General features: G+C 54.0%; 9 protein-coding genes across 9 annotated transcripts; 5 read left to right on the top strand and 4 right to left on the bottom strand.

The window, feature by feature from the left end:
• Positions 1–3,417: 3,417 nt before the first annotated feature.
• J4E85_002718 (uncharacterized protein) lies at positions 3,418–3,877 on the top strand (the record flags this gene model as incomplete). Its single annotated transcript, XM_051466993.1, is given in 2 exon segments — positions 3,418–3,535; positions 3,552–3,877. 2 exon segments carry the CDS (start codon positions 3,418–3,420, stop codon positions 3,875–3,877), a joined length of 444 nt encoding a protein of 147 aa, XP_051329848.1.
• Positions 3,878–5,816: 1,939 nt separating this feature from the next.
• J4E85_002717 (uncharacterized protein) lies at positions 5,817–8,777 on the top strand (the record flags this gene model as incomplete). Its single annotated transcript, XM_051466992.1, has 1 exon — positions 5,817–8,777. The coding sequence occupies one exon, from the start codon at positions 5,817–5,819 to the stop codon at positions 8,775–8,777; it is 2,961 nt and encodes a 986-aa protein (XP_051329847.1).
• Positions 8,778–9,587: 810 nt separating this feature from the next.
• J4E85_002716 (uncharacterized protein) lies at positions 9,588–10,748 on the top strand (the record flags this gene model as incomplete). The annotated part of the gene is made up of 1 exon (XM_051466991.1): positions 9,588–10,748. One exon carries the CDS (start codon positions 9,588–9,590, stop codon positions 10,746–10,748), a length of 1,161 nt encoding a protein of 386 aa, XP_051329846.1.
• Positions 10,749–11,745: 997 nt separating this feature from the next.
• On the top strand, positions 11,746–12,536 carry J4E85_002715 (uncharacterized protein; the record flags this gene model as incomplete). The annotated part of the gene is made up of 2 exons (XM_051466990.1): positions 11,746–12,495; positions 12,525–12,536. 2 exons carry the CDS (start codon positions 11,746–11,748, stop codon positions 12,534–12,536), a joined length of 762 nt encoding a protein of 253 aa, XP_051329845.1.
• Positions 12,537–13,489: 953 nt separating this feature from the next.
• J4E85_002714 (uncharacterized protein) lies at positions 13,490–15,265 on the bottom strand (the record flags this gene model as incomplete). Its single annotated transcript, XM_051466989.1, has 3 exons — positions 13,490–13,552; positions 13,618–14,634; positions 14,861–15,265. The coding sequence occupies 3 exons, from the start codon at positions 15,263–15,265 to the stop codon at positions 13,490–13,492; spliced, it is 1,485 nt and encodes a 494-aa protein (XP_051329844.1).
• Positions 15,266–17,862: 2,597 nt separating this feature from the next.
• On the bottom strand, positions 17,863–18,963 carry J4E85_002713 (uncharacterized protein; the record flags this gene model as incomplete). The annotated part of the gene is made up of 2 exons (XM_051466988.1): positions 17,863–18,837; positions 18,901–18,963. 2 exons carry the CDS (start codon positions 18,961–18,963, stop codon positions 17,863–17,865), a joined length of 1,038 nt encoding a protein of 345 aa, XP_051329843.1.
• Positions 18,964–19,000: 37 nt separating this feature from the next.
• Positions 19,001–20,458, bottom strand: J4E85_002712 (uncharacterized protein; the record flags this gene model as incomplete). The annotated part of the gene is made up of 3 exons (XM_051466987.1): positions 19,001–19,060; positions 19,102–19,367; positions 19,492–20,458. The coding sequence occupies 3 exons, from the start codon at positions 20,456–20,458 to the stop codon at positions 19,001–19,003; spliced, it is 1,293 nt and encodes a 430-aa protein (XP_051329842.1).
• Positions 20,459–21,163: 705 nt separating this feature from the next.
• J4E85_002711 (uncharacterized protein) lies at positions 21,164–23,116 on the bottom strand (the record flags this gene model as incomplete). The annotated part of the gene is made up of 2 exons (XM_051466986.1): positions 21,164–21,719; positions 21,771–23,116. The coding sequence occupies 2 exons, from the start codon at positions 23,114–23,116 to the stop codon at positions 21,164–21,166; spliced, it is 1,902 nt and encodes a 633-aa protein (XP_051329841.1).
• A 722-nt stretch (positions 23,117–23,838) lies between these two features.
• Positions 23,839–25,746, top strand: J4E85_002710 (uncharacterized protein; the record flags this gene model as incomplete). The annotated part of the gene is made up of 2 exons (XM_051466985.1): positions 23,839–23,889; positions 24,010–25,746. The coding sequence occupies 2 exons, from the start codon at positions 23,839–23,841 to the stop codon at positions 25,744–25,746; spliced, it is 1,788 nt and encodes a 595-aa protein (XP_051329840.1).
• Positions 25,747–25,790: the final 44 nt, after the last annotated feature.

Genomic DNA, 25,790 nt, shown 5'->3' with positions numbered 1-25,790 from the left:
CAGGCCAGGTGTTCAGCCCGGCACGTCTTGCAAAACGTTTTCCTCAGTTGGTAAGTCGAAGTCCCGATGCCGTCCATGGTAGACCTGCTTGTGCAACGCCGTGCTAATGTATGAGTGCTCAGGCACAACAGCGAACATACACGCCTTGCTCCGTCGACACGGAGGAAGTCGCCTCTGGTGATAGTCGCCAGCTATCACTGGGGGCGCAAGGAGTTTTCAAGACGACAATAATCCGATCGTCATATCTCCACTGCCGCCAGTCGCGGAATTCGGCGTTCGGCACAGCGAAATGATGGCGCACGGCGGCGTTCATGCTCAGTAAGTCCAACCCATCTTCAAGGTCTTCGGGTCATGCTAATCGCTCCAGAAGTCATCAAACAGGTGCTGAAGCTGTTCGCCGCCGGTGCCCATCTGGGACGTCGCCTTGACGGTGCCGCTACTCGCCGCGGGCGCATACATCGGCCATCGACACAGTAAGTCGCCGAAGTCCTGGCGCACCTCGTCCATAGGCCAGCGTTATGTGCCCTAGGCCATGCGCTGTAAGTCGTCGAAGTCCTTAAGTCGCTGAAGTCCTAGCGCACCTCGTCCATAGGCCAGCGTTCGAATGCGCTGCGAACAAGCCATTCACAGTAAGTCGCCGAAGTCCTGGCGCACCTCGTCCATAGGCCAGCGTTATGTGCTCTCAGCCATGCGCTGTAAGTCGCTGAAGTCCTAGCGCACCTCGTCCATAGGCCAGCGTTCGAATGCGCTGCGAAAAAGCCATTCGCCGACCCCCGCCAACATGTGCACCAAGGTCGTACACAAATAGGGCTGCGGCCACGAGATTGCTGAGAAGGCAGGATGATGTAGTTCTCCCAGACGTGGCCGCTGCCAATCTCGTGGCCGCTCCCAATCTCACCCGGCAGCATGACACAGCAACAGCAGCACCACGATGGCAGCCAGCAGCAGCAGCAGCAGCACTCGCATCACCAGCATCAGCACCCAAGTCGCCGAAGTCCCGGCGCATTGCCATCCATGGGCACAAGTCGTCGAAGTCCCGGCGCATCGCCATCCATGGGCACAAGTCGCCAAAGTCCCGGCGCATCGCCATCTATGGGCACCAAGGTCGTACACAAACATCACTCTTTCGCTCCTTCCTCTCCAGATGGAATGTATGTTCGTCTGGACTCAGCCATTCGCCATCTACGGCGTGGACGGTGCCTTTGACCCTTCCTTCGACCCGAACAGACAAACCTACAACTTCTCCCAGACGTGGCCGCTCCCAATCTCACCCACCACTAAGTCGCCGAAGTCCCGGCGCATTCCGTCTATGGGCCAGCGTTATGTGCTTTCAGCCATGCGCTGTAAGTCGCCAAAGTCCCGGTGCAATACCACCTATGGGCATCTTCTTCCACGGAGCCACTTGGACTTTACGCACTTTAATCATCGGCGACCATTTCGATTCTTCAGCGAGACTGAAAGCGGCCATAGACGGGTCGAGCAGCGTTCGAAACTGCCTACGTCTGCAATAACACGATGACCGAGTCGGTCAAACCCAAGGGTCGAAATCGATTTCCATATCCCAATATGGCAGGAGTAGGAGCAAGAGTGGGAGACTATCAGTGCAAACCGATTTTGACCGAAACATCACGGTCAACATGCATGCCTGGATGGCGGTCTCCAGAGCCGTATCCAGGAGTAGGGCTGGTGCCCAAGCCCAGCGCTGGAACTTATACTCACACCCCTTTTCTGATCATCATTTGCCCATCTCTTCGTTGGTAACTCCAGCGGAGAGCACAACGATCAGCTACTGATCGATGGAAAGAAGAGAGGAGAGACGTACAAGCAGCTGCTCCTATTTCTGAGCTGGTATGAGAACAGCGCGCGTGTTCCCATGATCATCAACGGGCCCAACATTGCGCCCAAGAAGGTCAAGGAGTCGGTGTCTCCGGCCTGCGAGCCTTGTGCTCAGTTCGCAGCGGGTGGAGCTTGACAGCTCTCCTTCGAGCATCGTGATTCCCACACGATGGCAAACGACGCGAATAGGCTCCGGCCTGAGAGCCTTGTGCTCGCTTCACAGCGCGCAGTGCTTGACAGCCCTCCCGGGCACAGTCGCAGCCCGAGCAGACTCGGACTCATCGCTGTGGACTACCAGCAGCGATGAGTCTGAGGCGCCCATGACGCCAATGACGGAGGTGGTGCGGGTAGTTACCGCAACTCGCGTACATGGATGTCCCCGGATGCACTGCTGCGCGCGCAGCAAGTCGCCGAAGTCCCGGTGCAACACCAGCTATGGGCCGCCCTGCAACAGCATGGGTGAAGTCGTCGATAAGCCGCTTCTTCAACAGATGGACTTTTTTTGTTGATGAACCTTTTCTGTTGTGGTCTTATGATTCATCTGCATCGAGTTAGACAGACCCCAGCCTTCCCGAGGCACCCGAATTGGCCGACCGACCATCTTCCATGGCCGCAGCAGCGTTCCTAGGAGTCGCATGGTCTATCTGCATCGAGCTTAACATCCGCCTGCTGTACAGAGCCACACGTCTCAGCCTATACTTCTGGAGCTGCTTACTCTGCAGTTGGGGGCTGGTAGTCCACGGCATCTCGATCGTCCTAGCCAACTTCACCAAATCGACTAAGATATGGCGATCTTGAAGTCTGGGAGCACTGCGTCGGAGGCAGGCGCGTCAAGAACATCCCCACCATCGCCGACGACCTCGCCAACCATATCATCGTCATCTGTCTTGGCTGAGGGCATTGTTCCCTCCGAATGTCGATGCCACGTTGGCGACACTACTTTGAATCTTGAACACTTCTTCTCGGACCCGTCTACTGAAGCGGAGCTCACACGGGTGTCGGAGAAGGTGCGGGAGCGTACAGTGATGACGGACCAGGATCTCATGTCCAAGATCAAGGTCACAGGACTGATCGCACTGAGGAAGAACGGCTGGGTCATGTGAAAGCAAAGATCTGATCGGGCGCACCAAACCAACCCGATAAAGACTTCATGGACGGGCGCATCAAACAAACCAGCGACCTCGAAGTGTGGGAGCACTGCGTCGGAGGCAGGCGCGTCAGCCGGCCTGCCTAAGTACTTCCAAAGTCTTGAACTTCTCGGCAACAGTCGTCGCGTCACTCGAGACAATCTCCGCAATCTGATTGGATCGCCAACATATGCGAGGACTGCGTCCGCTCGTCCTGCATCATCCTCTTCACCACTGCCGAACCTCTTTGTTAATGCCGCGATCATCGCGGTCGAGGCCCGCTTCAAAGAAGCCAGCGACCTTGAAGTGTGGGAGCACTGCGTCGGAGGTAGGCGCGTCAGCCGCCCTGCCTTCAACGCGCTCATGCTCTGGTCGAAGTAGGCTTCTCTCATGGCCCCAAGCTCCAAGACAAGATAGCATTCGTGGTAAGGCGCGCTCATGCCTTATGCACACCATGAACGCTCAACCCCTACCCCGAAGTCGACTATGCCATCAAGTCTACGCGAACCGCGAGGACTGCAACAACAAGTTGGATATTCGACGCTACGAGCGCGCCGAGAAGGGCTCTCGTGGTGCGACGGTCTTGAGACGGCGAGGTGACCGCCAATATCGACGCGGACCCAGCCAAGCTGAAGTACACGGTCGACATCATCTACGCGAGTGCCATGGAAGACAGGAACTGGGTATATGTCGCAGTCAAGCTGCTGAACTATCTCTGCCTTCTCATCCCAGCAACACTGGCCGACCCAAACGTACTCCCCGATGGGCTCCTCATGAAGACATGCGTTGGTCGTGCTACCGTCGACAAGGGCGTTGCCTTCGAGGTCTGCGCAGAGAACATCTGCTTTGGCTCGATCTCGCATGAAGCGCATTGGGTTCATCTCCGACTTCTACCGTTTGGAATTGTTGGATAGTTGGATTCGTAATGCGAAATGAATAGATAGTGAGCCTCCAGCCTATACCATCCCAGAGTAAAACAATGCTGACGTCTTCCAGGAATTAATAAAGTTTAAAAGAGTCGTCTGGTTCTTTTTCTTTGCGTGATGTCGATTCGGGCTGCGACGGCAACAGCCGACGTCGACGGTGCTGGTGATGCTAACGCTTAGCTGTTTCTTGCAGCTTCGAAGCTGATGAGCATCGCGTACGTGAAGATGCGACTTCCATGGCAGATTCCAGATGGTAAGTCGAGAGCTCTGATATGCTCTTTTGCAAGGCTAACGATTCCGTAGTCGATTTGTCGCTGTCCAGGTCTCACTGTCGATGGCTCCGCGCCGGTATCTCGCTGTCGGATGTCTCGCTGGCGATACCCTGCAGTTGATATTTCGCTGGCGAAGTCACAATGCATCACTGTACAGCCTTGTCGGTCATTGCTCCGGTAGACTGCACGTCAACCGCCATACCATGCGGCCTGGTCAAGCCTGCTCGACACACTAGCCATGGAGGCTGAGTATGCCACACCACATGCTTCATCGACAGCGAGATCGAACAAGCGCTGCGGGCTTGACCCACGCCTGCGCCGATGAGCAATGAACCTTTGGGTGCTCCGATGGCATGCCCATAGTGTCCGTCTCTTGCTGGTATGTATCCTCTCCATGGTTTCCTCGCGCTTGCCCAAGCGCCCCGCACAGTATGTTGTAGGCCGAGACCCTTCTTCCGATCCGCGTCGCCTTACTTTCGAGTGAGTGACAGCGTCGAGTCTTGTCGTCTTCGGTATGCGAGGGTCACGAGAGCGTCAAGAGTGGCCGCCGTGAGTACCGATCCGAAGGTGCGAGGTGAGGCATCGATAGTCGGCTTCGAATGTCAAGCTTGACGGCTCTCACCAGGCACTCCGCGAGGGTGTCGAGATCGCCAAGCTACTGCATCTCATGTGAGAATGGCTCAGCGCCATGCCGCCAGAAAATCGACAGCGAGATGGACTATCGCTGTGGTAGTTGCCAGCCTTGAACCAGCGATTGGAGGATGTGCTTTGCCTCTTGCGCAGTGCTTCGGTGATGCTTGTCGCTGAGACTTGTCGGCGGAGGTGAGGGCGGAGGTGTGTCGGAGGCAACTCTGAAGTCAAATCAAGGAGAATGTCGCTACCAATGCGAGGCTACAGCAGCAGCTTGTTGTCTGTCAGTCAATGCATCAGAAATGTCTCTGCACGTTCTCTTGCCCTTGCTGGGTGATGTGTGTGGCTTCGAGGCGGGGTAGCGGTGGAGGAGGCAGGTTCAGGGAGGGGCAGCGAAGGTCAAGGACGTCGACGGCAAAGACGAGAGGCACTTACTGCGGTCTTTCTGAAGCTCCTCTCGCTGTGTGAGGCTCGCAGAAGGATGCCGAGGGCCTGCGTTCAGCGGGTGAGGTTCGCAGCGACGGCTCCCGGCTGTCCTGAACCTCACTCGCAACGCTAGAAGCTGCGACAAGCGCGCAGGCTTACTGAGCGGGGTGAAGGAGGTGTTCTGAAGCTTCGGCTCTGCTCCATGTTGCTGTCGAGGGTGGGGGAGGGCAGGAGGCTACGATGGGTTTTGGAAGACTTCCGCGGAGGCGGTTTCCGCGCTGTATGCGGCCGGGGGCAGTCATTCAAGTCGATGATGATGTTCTGCGAGTACTTGTAGAGCTTCTCAACGAAATGCAGCTCGATCGCAGGGGTCTGATGTGGGAGCTACGGTGGTGGAGGGGCATGGCTGGGAATTTGGTGATGGAGACTTTGGTGTTGCAGCAATGAACTTCAGTTGACCCAAAGACCGTGCATTGTTCGGCTTCACCAACCAGCGCCACGCTACACCACACCCTCCCCAACTACTCAGGCCGAGTCTATGGATTGCCCCTCTCCGTCTGCCCGTACTGGCTGCCCCGAGGCCCCTTCCTCGCCTCAGAATGGCAGGCAATACCATGTACGACGTCGTGGTGCTGTCCTCGAGTCCGCCAGCCGCTTCCCCGCTACATGATGCCCCCTCCCGTCGCGTCGCCATGCTTGCGTCCTCCCCTCTCGCATTCTCTCCTCCCGCGAGCCCCCTCAGACCGACGGCCGGCGCGTCCAAGAGCAATGCACGAGCTGCTCCCATCCCCGAGGGAGCTGTCAGAGGATTCGCCACCGTGGGCAGCCTCATACGCTCCGAGCACTTCACAAGCCGCCTCGACGACGACTTCGATGCAATACAACAAGCGCAACCACGGCGGACTTCACAGGATGCCATAGAACCTCCTTTGGCTGCGGAGAAACCCAAGAGGCGGACTACGAAGAAGGCTACAGCTATTACCACCGCTGCAGACGGCTCCGAGAAGCCCAAGCCGAAGCCTCGAGCGCGCAAAGCCAAACCCAAGTCAGACAAAGAAATCCTTGACTCGGATGACGAACTCCGACGCCCGCCGCAACGACCTACAAAGTCTCCTTTCTTCGACGATGATGCGACAGAACCTCCGGTCGACCCTGCGGCACCAGCTGCGGATGCGCCGAAGCTCACCAAGTCTGGCAAGCCCCGTAAGCCTCGCACGAAGAAGGTCAAGACTGCGGAAGATGGGGCAGAACCTGCGCCAAAGCCAAAGAAACCGAGGGTCACAAAGGCGAAAGCAGGGGCGGGGAAGGGCAAGCAGGGAGATGCTTCGCTTGTGTCTGCGCATTTCGGAGGTGGAGCAGACGGAGGCCAGGAGTCGGCAACACGGCCTTCTGTAGAGGACCACGACACTCAAGCCAAGCCTCAATCGATCTGGGAAGTGCCAGACAGCCCAAAGCCGAAGAGGAAGGCTGCACCCAAGCAGCGACAGCCAGATCCCATCACACAAGGTTTGGAGCTGGAGGAGGCTGTTGTAAGGAGGAGAGACTGGACGCCGCCACCCGATACCACAATTGCATCGCCGTTCACTGACTCGACCGGAAAGGAGAACAAGACTCTATCGCCAAATCGAGATGGGTCCTTCACAAACCTCCTCTCCAACTTCGCATACGCACAATCGCCATCTGCGCACATCGCTGCGAAATCGAACAACGCAACAGGGGCCGTGGCAGCGACGAAGCGGCGGAGAATTGAGCTTGTCGAGATACCCAGCAATAACACCAACTCCAGAGACTCATCTCCCGAGAAAGGGAAAGCACCGAAGAAGAAACCGCGCACCATCACCGACCTCGTTACAGAGCAGTATGCATTGAAGGATGCACAACCAGTTCCAGACGATGCGACTAGCAACTTCTTCGAGTCCCGAGCTTCGACAACTACAACAGAGGTGCCGCTGAACGATGCATCAGCGGCGGACGGCGATGCAGCACCGAAGAAGCCAGTGCGCAGGCGTAACAGCTCAAAGTCAGGCACAGAGAAAGCAGATCCCAAGCCGAGGTCGAAGAAAGCATCTTCGAAAGCAGCCGCCAAGCCCAAGCCTGTCGCGGAGAAGCTTCTCAGCCCTTCGTCGGCAATGTCGCGTTTGCAGCAGCAGGACGTCTTGTTCGGAACATCAAGTCAGCTTGTGCTTGAGGAGTCGCCGACGATGGTGCGTCAACTACAGTATGCGCTGAAGGAGTCTGAGCAGGATGCCGATAATGTTGCGTATGGCGCGCCGCCGCTATGGTCACGGCTCGGCAGGGTGGAAGGCAAGCGCGGACTTTGGGCTGCGAGTTCCCGCGACGATGAGGGCGGTATGCTAGAGCACTTGAAGGACGTTCACATACCCGAGCCCGACCGAACACAAGACATCCCATTGCTCATGGATGGCACTATCGATGCGCCTGATGAGCAAGACGACGATCAATCTGGCTTCATAGACATTGACGATGTACCGCCGGACCCGCCGCCACCAATTGCCATATCTTCTGATCCGCCAATGCCTCCTCCCAGCATTCCACGCGCCACCCCAACGACGAAGCTTCGCAACGATGATGACCATATGAAAGATACGGGCTTCAGGGACATTGACGACTTCATGCAAGAGCCTCCACCTTCCGGTCAGAAACCTGTCTCACCAGACAGCTTTGTTGACATCGACGACTTCGACTTTCCGCCCTCTGCGCAGATGCGGAAATCGCCAGTCTCGATCTTCAAACCTCCCGCCTCAGCACCAACGCCCATGGACGGCTCTCCCAAGAAGCGCGGAAGGCCGACCAAATCGTATTCTGCAATACCTACATCAGTCTCCGCGTCATCGACGCCAATTCTGAAGCCCCGCGCGAAGTCAAAGACCAGAACTAAGATGCCATCGACCCCTCCCACAGGCTCAGGTCGCTTCATCGACATAGACGAGATCCTCGACTCCGAAGACGAAGCCCTGCAGCTCCTCTCCCCCACGCCGCCCCGAACAACTGAACACGTCAACTCGCAACCTCTGTCTCTAATCACACTCTCACCCACAACCTCACCCAGCAAATCGGTGAAAGCGAAAGCCTCAGTGGCCGATTCAAGTCTAGTACCCATCCACCGCATACCTACCCCGCTTCTCGAATGGCCGAACATCAAAGCCCAGGTCTTTGCTCAAATAACAAGTCACATCCGGTCTTTGCCTCCAACCACCGACCCCAGCAAACCTACCTGGCACGAGAAAATCCTCATGTACGACCCCATCGTCATCGAAGACTTTACCGCGTATCTCAACGCCCACACACGTATCCGTGTGTACAAGAAAGCTACGCAGAAACAAGTTAAAGTGTGGAACGCGGATCTGAAGAAGCAGGACAAGGAGGCGGTACATCTGGGTGTGGGCCCAAGCAGGGAGGGCGATGGATCGGAGGTGTTTGCTGTGGAGAAGGAACTTGAGAGCACGATGGTGCAGGGGTGGTGTGAGAGTTTGAGTGTTTGTTGTATTTGGGGGGAGAATAGGACGAAGAAGGGGACGGCTAGGAAGGGGTTTTATTGATGATGTGAGATACCTGATTACTGGGCTACGTTGGCCAGATAGCGGTTTATTCGATGATACAGATTTCGACAATTTTCGTGGAGACCGCGGATACCGGTAAGATCCTAATGATACGTTGTTTGAAGTCTATTCTTGCTCGTAGCGGTATAAGACACCGGGAGGAGCGAACAGTTCTAGCAGCTCACCATTATCGACTCACCAACCCACCAATGTACACACCTAAAGTCCCTCGCGAAAAGACTTTAGATTGGAGCGCGAGCCCACAAGATCACTCCGAGCACAAAGCCCAGAAATAGATGACGTCGATCCACTGGAGCGGGATCGGCCGGACGCTAGCAGAGTAGATCCACTACCGCCACACGGGATAAAACCCACTCCGTCCCGCCCACTCCTTCCCGTGGGTTCATGTGCGAAATGCATACGCGACCTACATGCCTCCCGCAATCCGCACAAAGCATCAATGCGCGGTATGCGATAAGATCTATTCCACCAACAGCCATCTTCGCCGCCATGAAGCGTCACGTGAGTTCACCTTGCACGATGAATTATTCGCAGCTCACAAAACCTAGATTTTGGCAGGCAAGACTTGACATGTCCATCATGCCATGCGCAGTTTACGCGACGGTGCGTTCATCTCCAGGCGTGCGTGTTGGTGGGAGCTGACAAAGATACAGAGACCTCGCTCGACGCCACTTGTCAAACTGCTCTTCCGCCCATGGCGATGACGTGAGTCTACCCACATTGAGGCGCGGCAGAAAGCGAAACTCCTGCGATAGATGTTCGCAGCGCAAGCTTTCGTGCGATACCAAAATGCCATGTGTGCGTTGTCGCGACGGTGGCGCGGCGTGTACGTATAAGCGGTTGGACGGCGTTTCTGCAGGTGCTACTGCATCTGTCGGAAGCAGCCAAGATGGTATTGAGACTAGTACCGACCGACAGCGCGTGGGCATCTCCATCGACTTCCTTCTAAACTTCACGAATCCTTCGGGTTACCGTCCGTCCGCTGCCATCGCCGCTGAGGCTGCTGAGCTCGATGGTGCAGATGGCGAGGCGCACGTACAGGCTCACGCTCAAGATCAAGATATGGCGCATGACCAGTCGTTTTTCGAATTCGCCGACTTGCCTTCTGTGTTCTTCGGTTTCCCTTTTCTGGTGTCGGGGAGAGAAGCCGACTACGCGTCTCCGATCATAAGCGATGGTCTGACGCCTGAGCTGGAGGATGCGTACGCCTTGGAAGTACGCGTGAGGGAGATGCTAGACCACCTGTCTGCTAAACACAGCGCGATGCTGGAACGTGGTGATGCAGTTGATGCAGCATTTGACTATCAACTTGCGGAGACCGTCTTCACAGTCGGCAATGTGCGGCACTTTATTTGGGCTTTCTTCCGCTACTTCCACTACTCGTTTCCCATTTTGCACAAGCCGACGTTCGATATACAGACTGTCTCTTTTCCGCTTTTACTCGCGCTCGTTTTGTTCGGGTCGCTGCCGACTCTGGAGTCTGACACCTCCATTGGCGTACGACGGTTCTCACACGTTGCGGAGGCATACGTTTTCGATCAACTGTCGTCACGACAGATATCGAAAGCTATTCATTCGGCGTGGGTCGACGATGAGCATCTCCAGTTGATGCAAGCAGGTCTATTGTTCTTGGTGTTTCTAAACAACAGTAACGACATCGTCACAAGACGGCGAATCCGCCTCCAGCGCATTCCGTCGCTTGTCGCTGCTGTGCGAGCTTCAGGCTTGTTTGCGCACAAACAGCGTCACATTATCTCCAGTCCAAATGAACATGACTGGCAGGGCTTCATCAACGATGAGATGCGATCGAGGTACCATGGCTCCGTCCATACTATGTACACGACGCCACTAACAACCCTCGCAGATTGGGCATGTGGACCTGCCTCTTCGACAGCACGCTCTCCGTATTCTTCAATAATACCCCACAAGTCGCTATGTGTGAGGCGATAGGTGACCTCCCCTGCGAGGAGAGTTTGTTCAGAGCTGAGTCGGCCGCCGACTTCGCGCGTCTCTTATCGCATCAGCTTCCGCGACCACGAGCGGAGACATTACCCGAACTCATGTCACGCACCCTTTTTCTCCCTGTTTCACAGCGCGCCGATGAGCCCGGGGAAGCCGTCTCACCACCACATATGCTGATACTCATTTGCGGTCCGTTTTCACTTCACCCGTCCTATTGTGAACCCGCTGACTCTAATAGCACTGCTATCCATCGTCATGACATCTAGAATGAACTTCCTCGCTTCTATGAACATAGAGCCGATGCTTCGCGCCACTGACCGATGGAAGGCGCTCTGGGATGTAGTAAGCCGAGATAGCGAAGGAAAGTGCCTGTCTGATCTGGGGTTCGAGAAGCACGCCGCGGAGTACTGGTGGCTTACGAAGACCATCCTGAAGGTCTCGAGGTTGGGAGGTAGGGGCTGTCGTTACATGCAACCTGCACCTTGTGACTCGACGCAAGACTTGCATGATTTCGTGAGGAGGTATAAGGATTTTGTTGTGTAGACGCGGGTGACTCGAGATAGTGTCAGAGATGCTATGTTAAACAGTCGATGGCACAGAATTAAGCACAACGTATGCCCTTCTACCAAAGCGATCGCTCCTCAGACAGTTATGTTTGACAAGACAGGACTAGCGTGTGGGTCTACTTCCGAATGCTGGGTCTATCGCCGAGATGGGTTCATCGCCGAACCTTCGATGCGCTACCGCGCCTCCGCACTGCATCTCGCGAATCTAGATCTCAGCGCCCGCGGAATCCGACGCGATCATGGAGACGATTAGCGCGTTCTCATGCAAGGGCCCAGCGCCGCGACTGATCAAGACGTCAGCGTGCTGATTAGTATATACCTCGAACGCGTCCGCCGCACTTGTTCCAAGAGGAAGCGCGTCCACGACATTGTCTGACACACTTGCTGCCTGCATCATTTCTTAGATGTTAATTTACAGTATGGCTCTCAGAAGATCGGCGAGAGCGGCGACACGCACTGCGCAACAGACCGCGAGTACTGCGATGAAAAGAAGACACTCTGGTTCGTCGACTGGTGAAGAGACGCTCAGCAAGCGCGTCGACAGCCGAGCAGCCAATCGTTCCGCGAAAAGAGACGGAATTGCGCAAAGCAGTGATGGAGACAAGAAGAAGCCAAACGACCAGGCCAGCAATGTCAAAGCAGAGGAGCCCACAGCCGGCGACAACGCCGGCGCCGACAAGAAATGGAAAGCATGGTCCGCCCACGCGACATCCACGCCATACCCTGACTTCGGCCACCCCACAAACCGCGAGTGCCAACTAGCCTACGATATCCTTCACAAACTGCACAACACCGCCGTAGAAGCCGAGTTCAAAGACACCAACACACCCGAGACAATCCCATTCGTCCTCGACGCCCTCATCGTCGCCGTGCTTAGCCAAGCCACGAGCTGGAACAATGCGAAACGCGCAATGGACAGTATGAAAGACACGTACGGCTCGGTGTTCGCCTACGAGGAGATATATAATGGGGGTTCGGAAAAGCTACAAGAGACGATCCGCTGCGGCGGCTTGCACATCAGAAAGACTAAGATCATCATGTCCATCCTTGAGGAAGTGAAGCGCCGCTACGGACACTGGAATCTCGACCACCTTCTCGAAGCCAGCGACGAAGATGCCATGAAAGAGCTCATGAGCTACAAGTACGTGGGCCCAAAGTCTGCGTTCGTGGTAATGGGCTGGTGCTTGAAGAGGAACAGGTTCACGGTTGACACGCATGTTTATCGTATTGCTGGCTTGTGGGGATGGAGGCCGAAGGAGGCGAGTAGGGAGAATACGCAGTTGCATTTGGATGCGGTGATCCCGCCGGAGCTTAAATTCAAGCTGCACTTCTTTCTCATTCAGCATGGAAGGACTTGTCCTGCGTGCCGCGGTGGGAGTAAGGATACGAAGGGGTGTGAGGTGCTTAAGGGGGTGAAGCAGGAACTGAAGAAGACAGATTAGGAGGTGAATGGCAGATAACAATGCCAGTATACGCGCCCAACAGCGGTGACGCCGTCCTCGACGCAACAGCCTCAACGACACCCACCGTGTGTCTCAGTCAATTCACCATTCACCAGCACTACCTCGTCGCTGTGCCTCTCCCCTCCTTGTATATAAACAGCCATTTCCAAACCCAATCCTCTATTCCCTTCCCAACAACTACGCACTACCACAATTTCACTACTACTACCAATTTCCAGAGCCACATCACACCACCACAACAAACCACCTTCAACCACCTCCACAACAACCACCACAACAAACCACCTTCAACTACACTACCACCGCCATAACAATGACCACACCAGCCCCAACCTCCTCATACACCTACTTCTGCTGCAACCCCTCTTGCTGCGCCGCCAACATTGTGCACAACGTTCCGCGGAGCCCGTACCCACAGTTCCAGCACCAGTTCAAGTGCGCAAAGTGCGGCGCCCAGCAACTCACGGGCATGTGGCAGGAGTACCACGGCGATACCGGTCAAGGGCACAAGGGGTTTTAGGATGCCGGTTGTGGCATACGACAGATTTGGGGACGGTGGGACGAGGGGGTGAGAAGGGGGTTGCAGGAGACATGAGGGGCTGAAGTTTGCGGAGGGTGAGGAGGGAGGGCGATGTAGCTGTCACGATACCCAGTGGTGATGAGAATGAAGTTTGTATTGTACTTGACTACCTCCTAGCTATTATGTGATGTTTCGTGTGACTGAGGCCACCACCCTGAAGTCGTACACAGGTTCCTTCCTGTGCTATGTAAGAAGTCTACCGGTCTTTCATTCCGCCCTCCTCTAAGCGGAAGCTCCACCACATGTACATTCTTCCTCTGCCATTCTTGTCCCTTTTCCCCAGGATGCGGCGGCATCGCCAGTTTGCGCGGAGGCTCCTTGCTTACATCGATTCTGCCAGTGGAGTAGGTCCCTGTTCTGTTCTCGAATTCCATGTGTAGGGCCATTTCGCCTTCTTCGGGGACGAATCGTACGCGCGTTGGAAGCCAATCTGGCATCTTCTCTCCAGATAAAGCTTCTAGAGCTTCTATAAGGATTTCTTCGTCGACGGTGGCGACGTTCCAGTTCTTGTGTATCTTGTTGGTTTCGCTGACTATCCAAGCTTGCATGCGCTTGGCGCGTGTGAGCTCCGCAGCCACGTCCAAGGGGGTGCCTGGCGAGGCAGATGGTGAGCGCTGGGATGTAAGATCTCGCGTCATGCGGTGCCATGGGGCAATAGCCATCTGGAGTGGAGTGTGTAAGCGCATTGTCAAAAGCGGGATATGTTTGGAAACGGAATCTGCCCATCTGTGCGACTTCTGGAGACAGAGTGCGCTATCAACGTCAATAATTCGTAATTGCTGAGGCGACGGGAGTAGCGATAACGCCGCCTCAGTCGGGAAGTATCGATAAAGTGTATCCGCAAGACCGCAGAGGAGCGACTGTAACATCCAGCTTCTGGTGCAAAGTATGAAGTCTTGTACCGAATTGAACTCGAGGGTGTCGGGCATTAGGTCGGCGACGTCCGGTGACGGTGGAATCGGTACCACAGACACGGTCGTTTCAATGAGCTCAGCTACGTGCTGCGACACGTTGATTTGCATCAGACCCTCCAAATATGACATGGCGATTGCAAGCGCGAACGTGTCCTCGGGGTTCGAAATGGCTTCTCGGATCAATGCTACCGCGTAAGGGCACTGAATGAAAACGTGCATGACGGCCATCGACGCTCTCTGTGATGGCGACAGCATGACATCTCTTGTATCGATCGGAGGTGGAATTGTAGCAGACAGGTAATAGTCGTTGTGGTATACTGACTTCCGACCCATCATCATCGCCTCGTGAACCTTTCGACATCAGCAGCGAACTCCCAAGACCGACCAGTACTCACATCGTCGACATAGGTATTGTCGATCAAATTCCAGAAATGATCGTCATCAACTTCCGCCACCGCACCTGACCTCAGCAGCTCGGCGATTCCGAACGCATGAATCGCGTAATACATAGTATCGAGCCCCAGAAGAGCCTGCATGTGATCAGTAAAACACGTCGACGTCTGACAGGCTAACTAACCTCAGCAGCGTAGTGTAATTTCGTAGCCAACAGGATGTCGTACGTGACCTTGTTATCAGTGTTCATCACGGCGAGCTGCAATTCCTTGAGCGCTTTAGCCTTTGAAGCTCTCGCGACCTTGCGCTTCGAGTGCATATCATCTCGATACGTAGCGTGACTATCGACGAAGAACTGAACGGCCAAATCAAGCATCTTGTTCGACCCGATGCGCGAGGGAATAGACTGTATCCAGGTCCCTAAGACCTCAAAAGGCTGCCTACCGGCGGGCTCTGGTCGGAGCACGCCAACGTATCGGGAGATCAGGGTCGTCTCGGGCGAGGATGGCTGATATGATGCGAGAGGACTCTCTTCTCGTAGCTTCTGGAGATGTACTTGAAGCGCAAGATTCTGCCGGTATTCTCTCATCTTCGACGGCTGCATCCTAGATCTTGAACGCGGTGCCAGGGTTTGAAAGCAACCTAGGCGATCGTCGGTGTGCCTTTCGGTAGTGATGCAGAGGTCTGAGGAATTTGACGAGGACGAGCCGGCTGCGAATGAGGTTGTTGATGACGAGCTTGAGCCCTCGTCAGGAGAGTTCAAGGGATATACGGCAGAGCCAGTCTTGGATCTTCCATGTTTGGTCAACTGTCTGGGATCCTGCACGACGAATGCTGAGGCTTTGCCGTAGGAGTAGGCACATGGTCTGTCTTTCTTCCTGCATGCGCTGCATTTGGGTCGCACTTCGTCACACTAGGTAGCCATTAGTAAGAACATATTCATTCCGCAACGACTTGCAACGCTTTGCGATAACATGATTGCGGGGATTGAAACGCGTCTTACCTTGACCTTGCGCTGCCGACAGGTGTCGCACTTTCCAGTCTGCGTCATGACAATTACCGGATCACGTATGCGTGGCGTAGTTTTGGAGCCTCGAGGATGCCTGAACACATTTGAGGATGGCCGTCAAAATGCGATGAGAGGTGGCTTGATCACAGGGCGCGGCTGCCTAACGCTCAGCTCCAACGCAGAGTCTTTGCGCATAGGCCACATTCAACCCATCCCAGGAACTGTCAATTGATGCGTGTACGCGACCGAAAATTATGAGCGAATCTGTTTCCGACGTCAAGTCGCGAAAGCCGACAGCAGAGAGGATGCCGTTCCTGCGGGTGGAGGTTTCAGGCCGCAGTAGCGTGGACAAATACGGTTAGCTGAGGTTCTTGGCTCACCTGGGCAGCATCCAGCTGAACCTTAGAAGCCACCCCTCTCGTCTGACATCGATACGTCCTTCGGGAAGCTTACTACCGCAATCTCACTACAGGGAGTTTGTTCCGTGCGACACTGAGAGACGGGCACTCTCACACCTCATAGCTTCTATCCAGCGCTACACCACGTCGATAGTATATGCGTTCTCCCAGCTCTCAGCTTCGTGGCCAGAATCAACGGAAAGGAAAGCGTTCGACTGCTCTGGTCTCAATACTTAGGCAGTTCAGACGGCTACATCGTTCGGATGCGCGCAATCAGAACTATACGTGGTAGACTGCAGCTGAGGAAACTGAGGAAAGAACGCTCGGAAGCGGAAACAAGATGTAATACATGCTTTTGATAACAAGAAACACTGGCTAAGCTTAGGCTCGTAGGGCTTCGAGAATGGTGCGCAAAACTGGCACCATTTGAATACCAGCTTCTGGAAACACCTGACACAATTCGAGTAATCCGCATTAGACCCGCTGAGTCAGCAAGCTCTTATGTTGACGATACTCCCCGGAGTGCGAGACGACCTGAGCCATTCGATATGAGCGAGAGCATCGAGTGCGATATCGAACATATCCGAATGAACGAGGTCTCCTATGAAGCTTTGTCTTACGAATGGGGCTCACCCGCCGATGACGATCCGGCTATTCTCCTCAATGGCCATTTCTTTACTGTGCGACGCAACCTGTTTGACGCGTTGCTTACTTTTAGACGCGAAGAAAGACAACACTACGATCTTCGAATTTGGATTGATGCACTGAGTATTAACCAGTCCGACACGCGAGAGAGAAATCATCAAGTCGAGCTCATGGGTATGATCTATCGTCGAGCCACCAAGGTGCTAATATGGCTTGGTATGACTGACAGTCATATCGCGCATATTATCGAAGAGATCAACAATCCATTGGATGGGATTTACATGGGGATAGAACCAGTATGGAATGACACCATCTATTCTGCAATTATCGAGCTGTGTCAGAAATCATACTGGAACCGCGTTTGGGTCCAACAAGAGGTGTTCCTGGGTGGCAAGATTTACATCATATCTAGTTGGGAAGATCTTCTAAACTACGAAAGATTCGATCTTATCCTTGGTTTAATGACACGAGATGATAGTCTGTGTGGCAAAGAGATATCTGCCACAATTAGGCAGAGTGCTGCCAACGCTCTTATCACACGAAAACGGCTGCCTATGGACTCAAGTCCTCTAATAACATGGTTGCGACTGGCATGCCACAGAGGTCTCAAGACTTCCGAACCACGCGATCTCATCTATGCGATGCTAGGTATCAGCTCTGACTGTCAGGACGGCGGCATTGAGCCTGATTATGACAAGCCATTGATGGATGTTTATCTTGAAACTATACATTTCTGTGGATTACACAAGCCAGGGCAGGAGAACAAACGGTTTCGAAAGACGCTGGCTGAGAAACTTGGGCTGCCATGGGACGGTGATATGGAGACAAGGATCCAGGAGTATCGTCAACAGAAACCCACAGTACGGCGGGAAGACTAGATCGAGGCCACGCCCCTCGTTCTTCAGCAGACTGAGCAGGCTAGGGGTAGACATGCCTTTCATAGTCGTTGAAATAGTGCTTGCTCACGCACTGACGATCTCCACGCTTACTCATGGGCTCGTCGTTGATGAATACACAAAACGGGTCTATTGTCTCTAGGAAAGCGCACTGAAGCCACACTGGTAAACACTAGGCTACCTTAAACCCATGCTGTCACCTCCTCACATTGTCTTGTAGCAATCCGCACACACACAGTTACGCGACAATGAAGCTGCTACCATCGATACCATAGTTCCTCGTCAATCTCCTCCCGTAATTCCTTGCTACCTCAAACCTCAATTTTCCCTCAGGATGCGGCTCGTGGAAATTGATTGGCTGCCTTGCCGTAATAACACCCCCCTCTCTCGGTGTGAAGCGCCATACAGAGCCATACACCTTCTCGGGTGAGAAGCCAATCGTGTTCATAGCTGAGAGGAATTCAGTCCATGGGACTTCACCGGGATGCGAGCTTGCAGACGGCTGGAAGAATATAGTCGAGAATGTGTGCTGTGTCTTTTTCCCAACGGTGAAGCGCGGTGTAGGCGGAGTGTTTGTTTCCTCAGAAGCGACTGGCTGCAAGTCTGCTGCGACTTCGACAGGCTCAGTGGAAGGATCATTCGCAATCCCCCTGGTCTTGCGCTTCTCACTCCGAATTGGAAGGTCTACAGGGTCGGGCTGCTGCTCCGGTATGAGAGGCGTGATGTATTCCTGTAGGGTAGCATCTTTCTTCGCTTTGTTGGAAGGTTTCGCCGGTTCTATCCAGTCTGGCGTCCGTTGTATTTGTCCTCTTGACGGCGCTAGGGATTCAAGAGCCTCGAGGTGTTTTTTCTTCAAATACTTCTGCACGTGAGCATCGAACTTGCTCCAAAGCTCATCGAGCCGTCGTTCAGTAGCCTGCATAATCTCTACGTTCTCTTTGGTTCTTCGCTTGCCGACAGGGTACGGCATTGTCTTTGGATGCCCGAGCTCACCAAGAAGGAGAAAATCATATCGGCGTTTGGCATCGTATTCTGGACCGCATTCCGGGTCTAAGATCACGTTTAGTTCTTTCACAGAAACCTCCATGACTATCTCGTGATAGTCGCGGTCGGCTCCAACGGTACAGTACTGCTCATCAGGTTTGAAAGCTTGTGGGCACACCAGGCGCAGGCGAGCTCGTAGTTCAAAACAAATAGCTAGGTCTGACACGAGCTATCAACGTGTACGAGGTCAGTGGCTATCTCATACGCATTTCTTACATGGGTAATGACTGACCTGTGCGACCAAGGGTGTGATTCTGTACTTCTGGTCCTTGTCCTGTTGTATAACTCGAGCCATTTCCCTGACTACAATTTGAGGAACCCCAAGGCCTTCCTCAGACCAAAGCAAGGAACACAGCCATAACAAATAGTCTTTCCCAAAAGAGCTCGGGTCTCTGAGCAGGGGTAATTCCTCTGGAACTGCATGGTCACGTACGAACATGCCGCGCACCGGTGGTGAGCCAATGAAGCAACTCGGCAACCGTGAAGCTAGGCTTTTGATAAGGCGCATATCAAGTAAATCTTTCAAGTCCGCGACAGCCTCTACCCATGCATCATGCCCTTCTTGTTTCTCCAACCGTGTCAACAGCAGCCGAGCAACCTTGTGTAGAGCAGCTTGTGCAGCATGCCACATGACAAGATTCTCGTAATAATCCATGATGATCGAGTATATCGTAATGTGCCAAAAGTCTTTTTGAAGGGCTGGATCAGTAAGATGGGGGCTTTTCCTTCCCTTCCTGTCCAATACATGTGTAGGGCTGTGTTCATCTACATGCATCGGGTCAGCGTGCTTCAATCGATGCTCCTCACGGCGCCTCGCACTTACAGAACTCGCTAACAGCATTAGTGAAATAGGATGGATCATCGCGCATAGCCCAGGCATGGTCCTTCCACTCGTGTATTCTAGCCGCTATAGAGGACATGATTTTGAGAAAGTCGTCCCATTGTGGGGCGGTATATGGACTGTCTTGGGCTAGTGCGAAAGCCGAGTCCCATCCATCCTCTTTTGTCGTTCTTATTTCGGGGGGCTCGGGTTGTTCGGGGGCTTGGAAGAAGGCCTTGAACCCGTCCAGACCACCTTCTACGTCGGGAAGTAGCTCAAGGCAGATCTTGACGAGGAAGGCCATCAGAGGCTGCTGTATCTGTAGGACGATAAAAGCCTCGCTCGCGCGCCTCACGTGTTTTTGAGATTCCAGAGCGACCGGAAGCTTGACCGGAAGCCCGTATTCTTGTAGATCAGTAGGATGCATCATCAGATAGTAACCCCATTCGCTGGGTTTGTATTTATCTTGCCATTCGCGTACTGTCTCATTTTCCGAACTAGGTGAAACTTCCCTATCTTCGGGTTCCTTGCCGTTGGATTCGTCTTCCAATATAGCTTTGTGTTGGCCTTCGTCGTTTGGGTCGTAATATATCGGACGCACCTTGATAACATTGATGTTGCGACCGAGCTCTGAGCTTTGCCAATCCATCTCGGCAAAATTGTTGGGTGTATACCGTCCGCGAGAGTTCAGAAGCTGTAAGACATGTGTTGGAGTCACGAGGTCCTCTGTATTGATATATGGCCATTTGTATACATCTTCTCTGATCGTGGAAGTGGAAGCCTCGCTGAACTCTCGTCTTTCGACTCTGTAGTAGTCGCGAAGGTCTGGGCGATGCTGGTGTGGCATTTGCGTGTGCCATGATCGTTCAAGAATAGCTTTACGTTGAGTACGCGTCTTCTTTGTCCATCTCTTCCGTATAACGCCCTCGGATCTTATCAAGATGGCGTTCAGCATGCCATAGTCGGCCATTATTGACTTGACTTTTCCAAATGTCTCTTTGTGAAATTCTCCATAGGGCATTGGCACCGTTTGACCACTGTCAAGGAGCCGCCAGGGTCTCTCTGCGGGTTCTATTGGTTTGGGCTTGACGAAGTTGGTACATTTTGGCTGTTCCATAGCTGGTCGCGGTTCCTCGAGGTCAACTCCTGAGGGGGACGGAGGAAGCTTTCACGTGAGATCCTGCAGAAAAGCTGATCAATGCTGATGCGGCGGTAACGTAAGTAACCATGTAGGGATTCAATAATGACGCCAGTTCCAATCGACAACAGCCGTGTTTACTGTTCCTGCGTTATTGCGAGAAGGAAGATGGGGAACGCGACAAAAGCGATCTGGTCGAATTGCTCGGGCCGACTGTCGCGCATTAGCCCCGCACTGCAGATCCCTACCACAAAAAGGGGCGATTTGACTGATCTCAGTAACGGATCGCAATGCACATGTCTTCTGAAGTTTTTGGTGCTGCGAAACTCCTCATTTGAGAGCAACCTGTTCCCGCACACTTCAACACATGGTCGAATAGATCCAACGACCGAATGTCCGACTCGACTTTCCTTGCGTATAAGTCGTATAGATTGCGGAAGATACAACTATGTCGAATAGAGATGAATGAACGGTGCCCAAGCAAACGCTACAACTGAATTAAAGCCATTCATGCCTCAACATCTCATGAACAACTCTTCACGCAGTGTTCCTCCCAATACCAGCCTTATACCTAGCCAAGCACCTCTCCCTCGCGAACTTATGCTCAACAACCGGCTCGGGATAGCCCTTCGCCTTCGCAATCTGCGCGGCCTTGCCACCGGCCGCATACGGATTATGTATAGCCGCCCCCTCCACCTCTGCCAGCTCCGGTAGCCACAGCTTGATAAACTCGCCCTGCTCATCGAACCTCTCCGACTGTGTCCACGGGTTGAAGATCCTAAAGTACGGTTGTGGATCTACACCTGTCGACGCACTGAAGCCCCAGCCGCCGTTGTTGGACGCGAAGTCGCCGTCGATGAGGTGCGTGATGAAGTATTGTTCGCCGAGGCGCCAATCGAGGAGGAGGTGTTTGGCGAGGAAGGAGGCGGTTATCATGCGCAGGCGGTTGTGCATGTAGCCTGTGTGGTTGAGGCAGCGCATGGCGGCGTCGACGATGGGGTAGCCGGTCTGGCCTTGTGTCCAGGCTTGGAAGTGCGCGTCGTTGTACTCCCATTCGATGTTTGTGTATTCGAATTTGAAGGGCTTGTTCATGCTGGGGTTGTGTTAGTATATTCGTGGTATAGAGGGTATTGGTCGGGCATACCAAACGTAGGGCCAGTGTACAAGCACATGCCGATAGAAGTCCCGCCATGCGACTTCTCCCAACCAGCCTTTGACGCCATCCTTCCCTCCGTCGAGTCTCTTCGCGCTGTTGACGTCTCGAGCCATACGTATACTGGTTCGTGCCGCCAGCGTGCCAGCAGCGTGATGCACACTCACGCGTGCGGTGCTGTTCATCGCGGGAAAGTTGCGCGTGTCCTTGTATTTTACCACCTTTTCTTCCAAGAAGCGCTCCAGGCGATCCATAGCAGCGGCCTCACCTGCGGGCCACAGTTGCTGGAACCGTTCCCTCTCTTCTGCCGTCAACGCTTTGCACTCTGGTAGATCGGGGACTTTCGTGTCGAAGAGCTGAGTGAATTTCTTGCGGAAGGCTGGAGGATTTCGCTCAGGCACAGGGCGCTCGTTCATAAGATGTGGATGCTCATGCAGATGTGCAACCCATGATCGGAACCAAGGGCTGTACATCGCATATTGCTTTCCACCTCCTGTCTTGAGACTACCAGGTGGTACCACGCAGTCGTCGTGGTGCGGCTCGAAGTTGATGCCCTTCTCCAGCATCATGCGTACCAAGCGCTCCTCCCGCCGAAGCTCGTCAGGTTCGTATTCCAAGTTGCAGAAGACGTTCTTCGCATTCCATTCTTCTGCCAACTCCACCAACCGCTTTGTTACGTTCTTTCGTTCGGGAATCGTTTCGATGTAGAGGGGGATGTTGAGTTCTTCGAGTTCCTTCTTGAGTGTCTCCACAGAGCGCAACTCGAAATGACATTTTGGCGGGCTGACCAGATGAGCTTCCCAGTCTTGCGGGCTCATGAACCACACGCCTATTAGGCCCACTCCTTTCTTCTCCGCCAATTCTGCTGCTTGAGACAAGCCAGTATTGTCTCCTATCCGTAGATCCCTCTTGAACCAGTGTACCACCGCGTCGCCATGTTGCGCTTTTTTCCCTTCTCTGATAGCCTTTCGTTTGTCCGCTGTATCCTCCAACGTCTTGTTCAGAATCTCGATCGGGCGCGGTACCTCATTCTGATTGTACAATGCGCATCGTTCATTGCTCATCTCAGCAGGATAGTATCGTCGATCGACTATGCCGGCTCTCTCTTCTGGTCTCGAATGGTCGAAGCCTTCTTCCTCCTTCTTCACGGCCTCTCCAGGCGCTCCATTCTCGGTGTTCTTGGCTATCGAGTCTACGGGAGGCGCGTCTTTCGAGGTGGCTTTCGGCAGAGGTTTCGCGATGCGCGAACGCTTGTTGGGAGCGTCGCCGGACACATCGGTGTAGTTCTTCGCGGATGCCGCATTCGCAGGTATACTCGCTTTACGTTTCGGTGGCATCGTGGCTAGTGTCTTCGCGGGGAAGGATGTGTGTATGCGTAGAAAGGGTTTGAGGGACAACAGGAGCCTCGGACGCGCGAGCAGCATACGCGTTTCGTGGAACCGCAGAATGGGCGAGATGAGGATAACCTCCTGAAACAGGATTTAATGAAGCCATTGCCGTGCTAATCGACGCGTTCAGCTGTCGCGTCTCTTTAGCACCGATCGATGACGCAGATGGTCCCTGGAACATGGAGAGTTCAGATCGATGCCAGATAAGCGAGCCGACCCCTGCATACTTCGAGCCGCACAATCACGTGTCCTCGAATACTTCACTTTTCCATCGCGAAGAGCAGCCAGCGTTAAGATCGCCCGACATGTCTCGCTATACCTGCACGCGAACCTGCTTACGTACATTCTGCTCCCACGACGTCTAGTGCAGCGTTTTGAGCGACCGGCCCGCCTTCGGAAAGGATTATCGCCAGCAACCTTGGCCTCGGCCGACTGTCTTCATTCCCCAACGATAGATAATTGGAACAGATTCGAGCATGGTCCAAGCAAGATACCCACCGCCCATTGCGGCTCCGAGAGACTCCACTATACAACAGCGTCTCGAGGTCGTTGAGCCTTGGCCGCCCACAAGTCGACTGTGCCCAGGTTTTAGACATCGTATAGAGCGAATACCAAGGCTTACTATCAAAAGTCTGATCCACTTCTCGCTCAAGGTGCCTGACCGGATAGCCATGACCATCCGTCCCGAGCTCGCTTCGGGCCGACTACCTACTATCAAGGGCGTACGCGAGAAACGTCTTTGGATGCTCAACTTGGATGCCGTTTGATGCTGTTATGTGTAGCTAGGTAGGTACATAAGTACTTCGAGAAATCCTCTCGGCAGGTGCTTCCACAACAAGCAGATCGTTCTGTTCCCCATCTACTACTTCCCAGACATGCTGAAGATGAACGTCAAAACATTGCTCCTGTATCTTCTAACAAACATTACAAGTGCCTCTACCCTCTACCCGACAGTCAAAACAACCAACGGAACCCTCACTGGAACACACAACCCAGACTACAACCAAGACTTCTTCCTCGGCATCCCCTATGCCCAACCCCCAACCGGGCCCCTCCGCTACCGCCGCCCTGCGCCTCGCACCCATCCCTTAGGCCAGTTCGATGCAAACAGTTACGGACCAGGATGCATTTCCACTTCCATAAACCTACCTGTATTCTCACAGACCACGCCATCCTACCCCGAAAGCGAAGATTGCCTGACCCTCAATGTCGTCCGACCTGCTGGTCTCGACAAAGGCGCTAAACTCCCCGTGCTACTCTTCATTCACGGCGGTGGTTTCCAGGAAGGCAGTGGTGGGGATCAACGCTATAACATGTCTTTTCTCGTGCGAGAATCAGTCACAGTCGGCGCGCCCATCATCGGCGTCACGATCAACTACCGGCTATCTGGTTTTGGCTTCCTGCCCGGAAGCGCGGTACTGGAGTCTAACGTAGCGAATCTGGGTCTGCACGATCAGAGGATGGCGCTTTGGTGGGTGAGGGAGAATATTGCTGCTTTTGGTGGAGATGCGGAAAAGGTTACGATACAGGGAGAGTCGGCGGGTGCGATGTCAATTGGACATCACCTTGTTGCGTATGGAGGGAAAGATGAGGGTCTTTTCCGCGCCGCGATTGTACAAAGTGGTGGACCGGCGGTTGATGCGAGGGGAATGTCGGTGCAGGAGCAGGACGTCCTCTACGACAACTTGCTCAAGCAGACCGGTTGTATGCTCGAGGAGGACACGCTCGACTGCCTGAGGAGTGTACCCGTCGAGGCGCTCAAAGTCGCTTTCCAAAATCAATCCTTGATCCCAGTTCCGGACGGCCAATTCTTCGATGGAAACTCGCGCATGGCTCTGAAGCAGGGCAGATTTGTACGCGTGCCTATACTCGCTGGTGCGAATACGAATGAGGGTACATCTTTCACCATAAGTCAGGGTTTGAAAGGTATAGGTGACACCACCCAGTTCCGGGCAGTCGTCGCGGGATGGTTAGGTCCTGGCATAGCCAGTACGATAGTGGACAGTGTTGTTGCGGAATACCTCGAGCGAATGTCACCCGAGGATCTCCAGGATTTCCTCGGCACTGTACTGCCATCATCTCGCCCAGAGTACGGCAGTCTCTACGGAAAAACTACCTTGTTCGTAGGCGATCATATATTCATTGCTGCAAGACGCTTCGCCACAGAGACGTGGGCTAAACATGGCGTGCCTGCTTACAGCTACCGCTTCGATACCGTGGGCAGCGGTGTTTCGGCCGAGACCCTAGGTGCCGCGCACTACACAGAGATTCCATTTGTGTTTGGCAATGTCGATGGTGTTGGACATGAGGTCAACCTTCTTGCTTCCAACTCTACGGAAGAACGCGAGGAGTTTGTGAGACTCAGTAAGCGCATGTGCAGGATGTGGTTGAGCTTTGTAAACGAGCTCTCGCCGAACGCGCATTATGCTCTGGACTCTAGCACATCCTGGCCGGCATACACAAAAGAGAGCGCTAGGAACATGCTCTTCAGAAAAGGTGGCATCAGTCTAGAACAAGATACTTGGAGGGCGAGTGCGATTAATCGGATGAACAGTGCTGCTGTTGGCTTGGAAGTCTAGTAAGCTGTTCATGTAAAGTTTATAGATTTGATAGTAGCAATACG

The sequence above is a fragment of the Alternaria conjuncta genome, assembly GCF_024043145.1.
Source record: "Alternaria conjuncta strain BMP 0040 chromosome Unknown scaffold_3, whole genome shotgun sequence".
NCBI lineage: Eukaryota > Fungi > Ascomycota > Dothideomycetes > Pleosporales > Pleosporaceae > Alternaria > Alternaria conjuncta.
The sequence above is the reverse complement of the archived record's forward strand: the minus strand, read 5'-3'. Positions and strand labels throughout refer to the sequence as shown.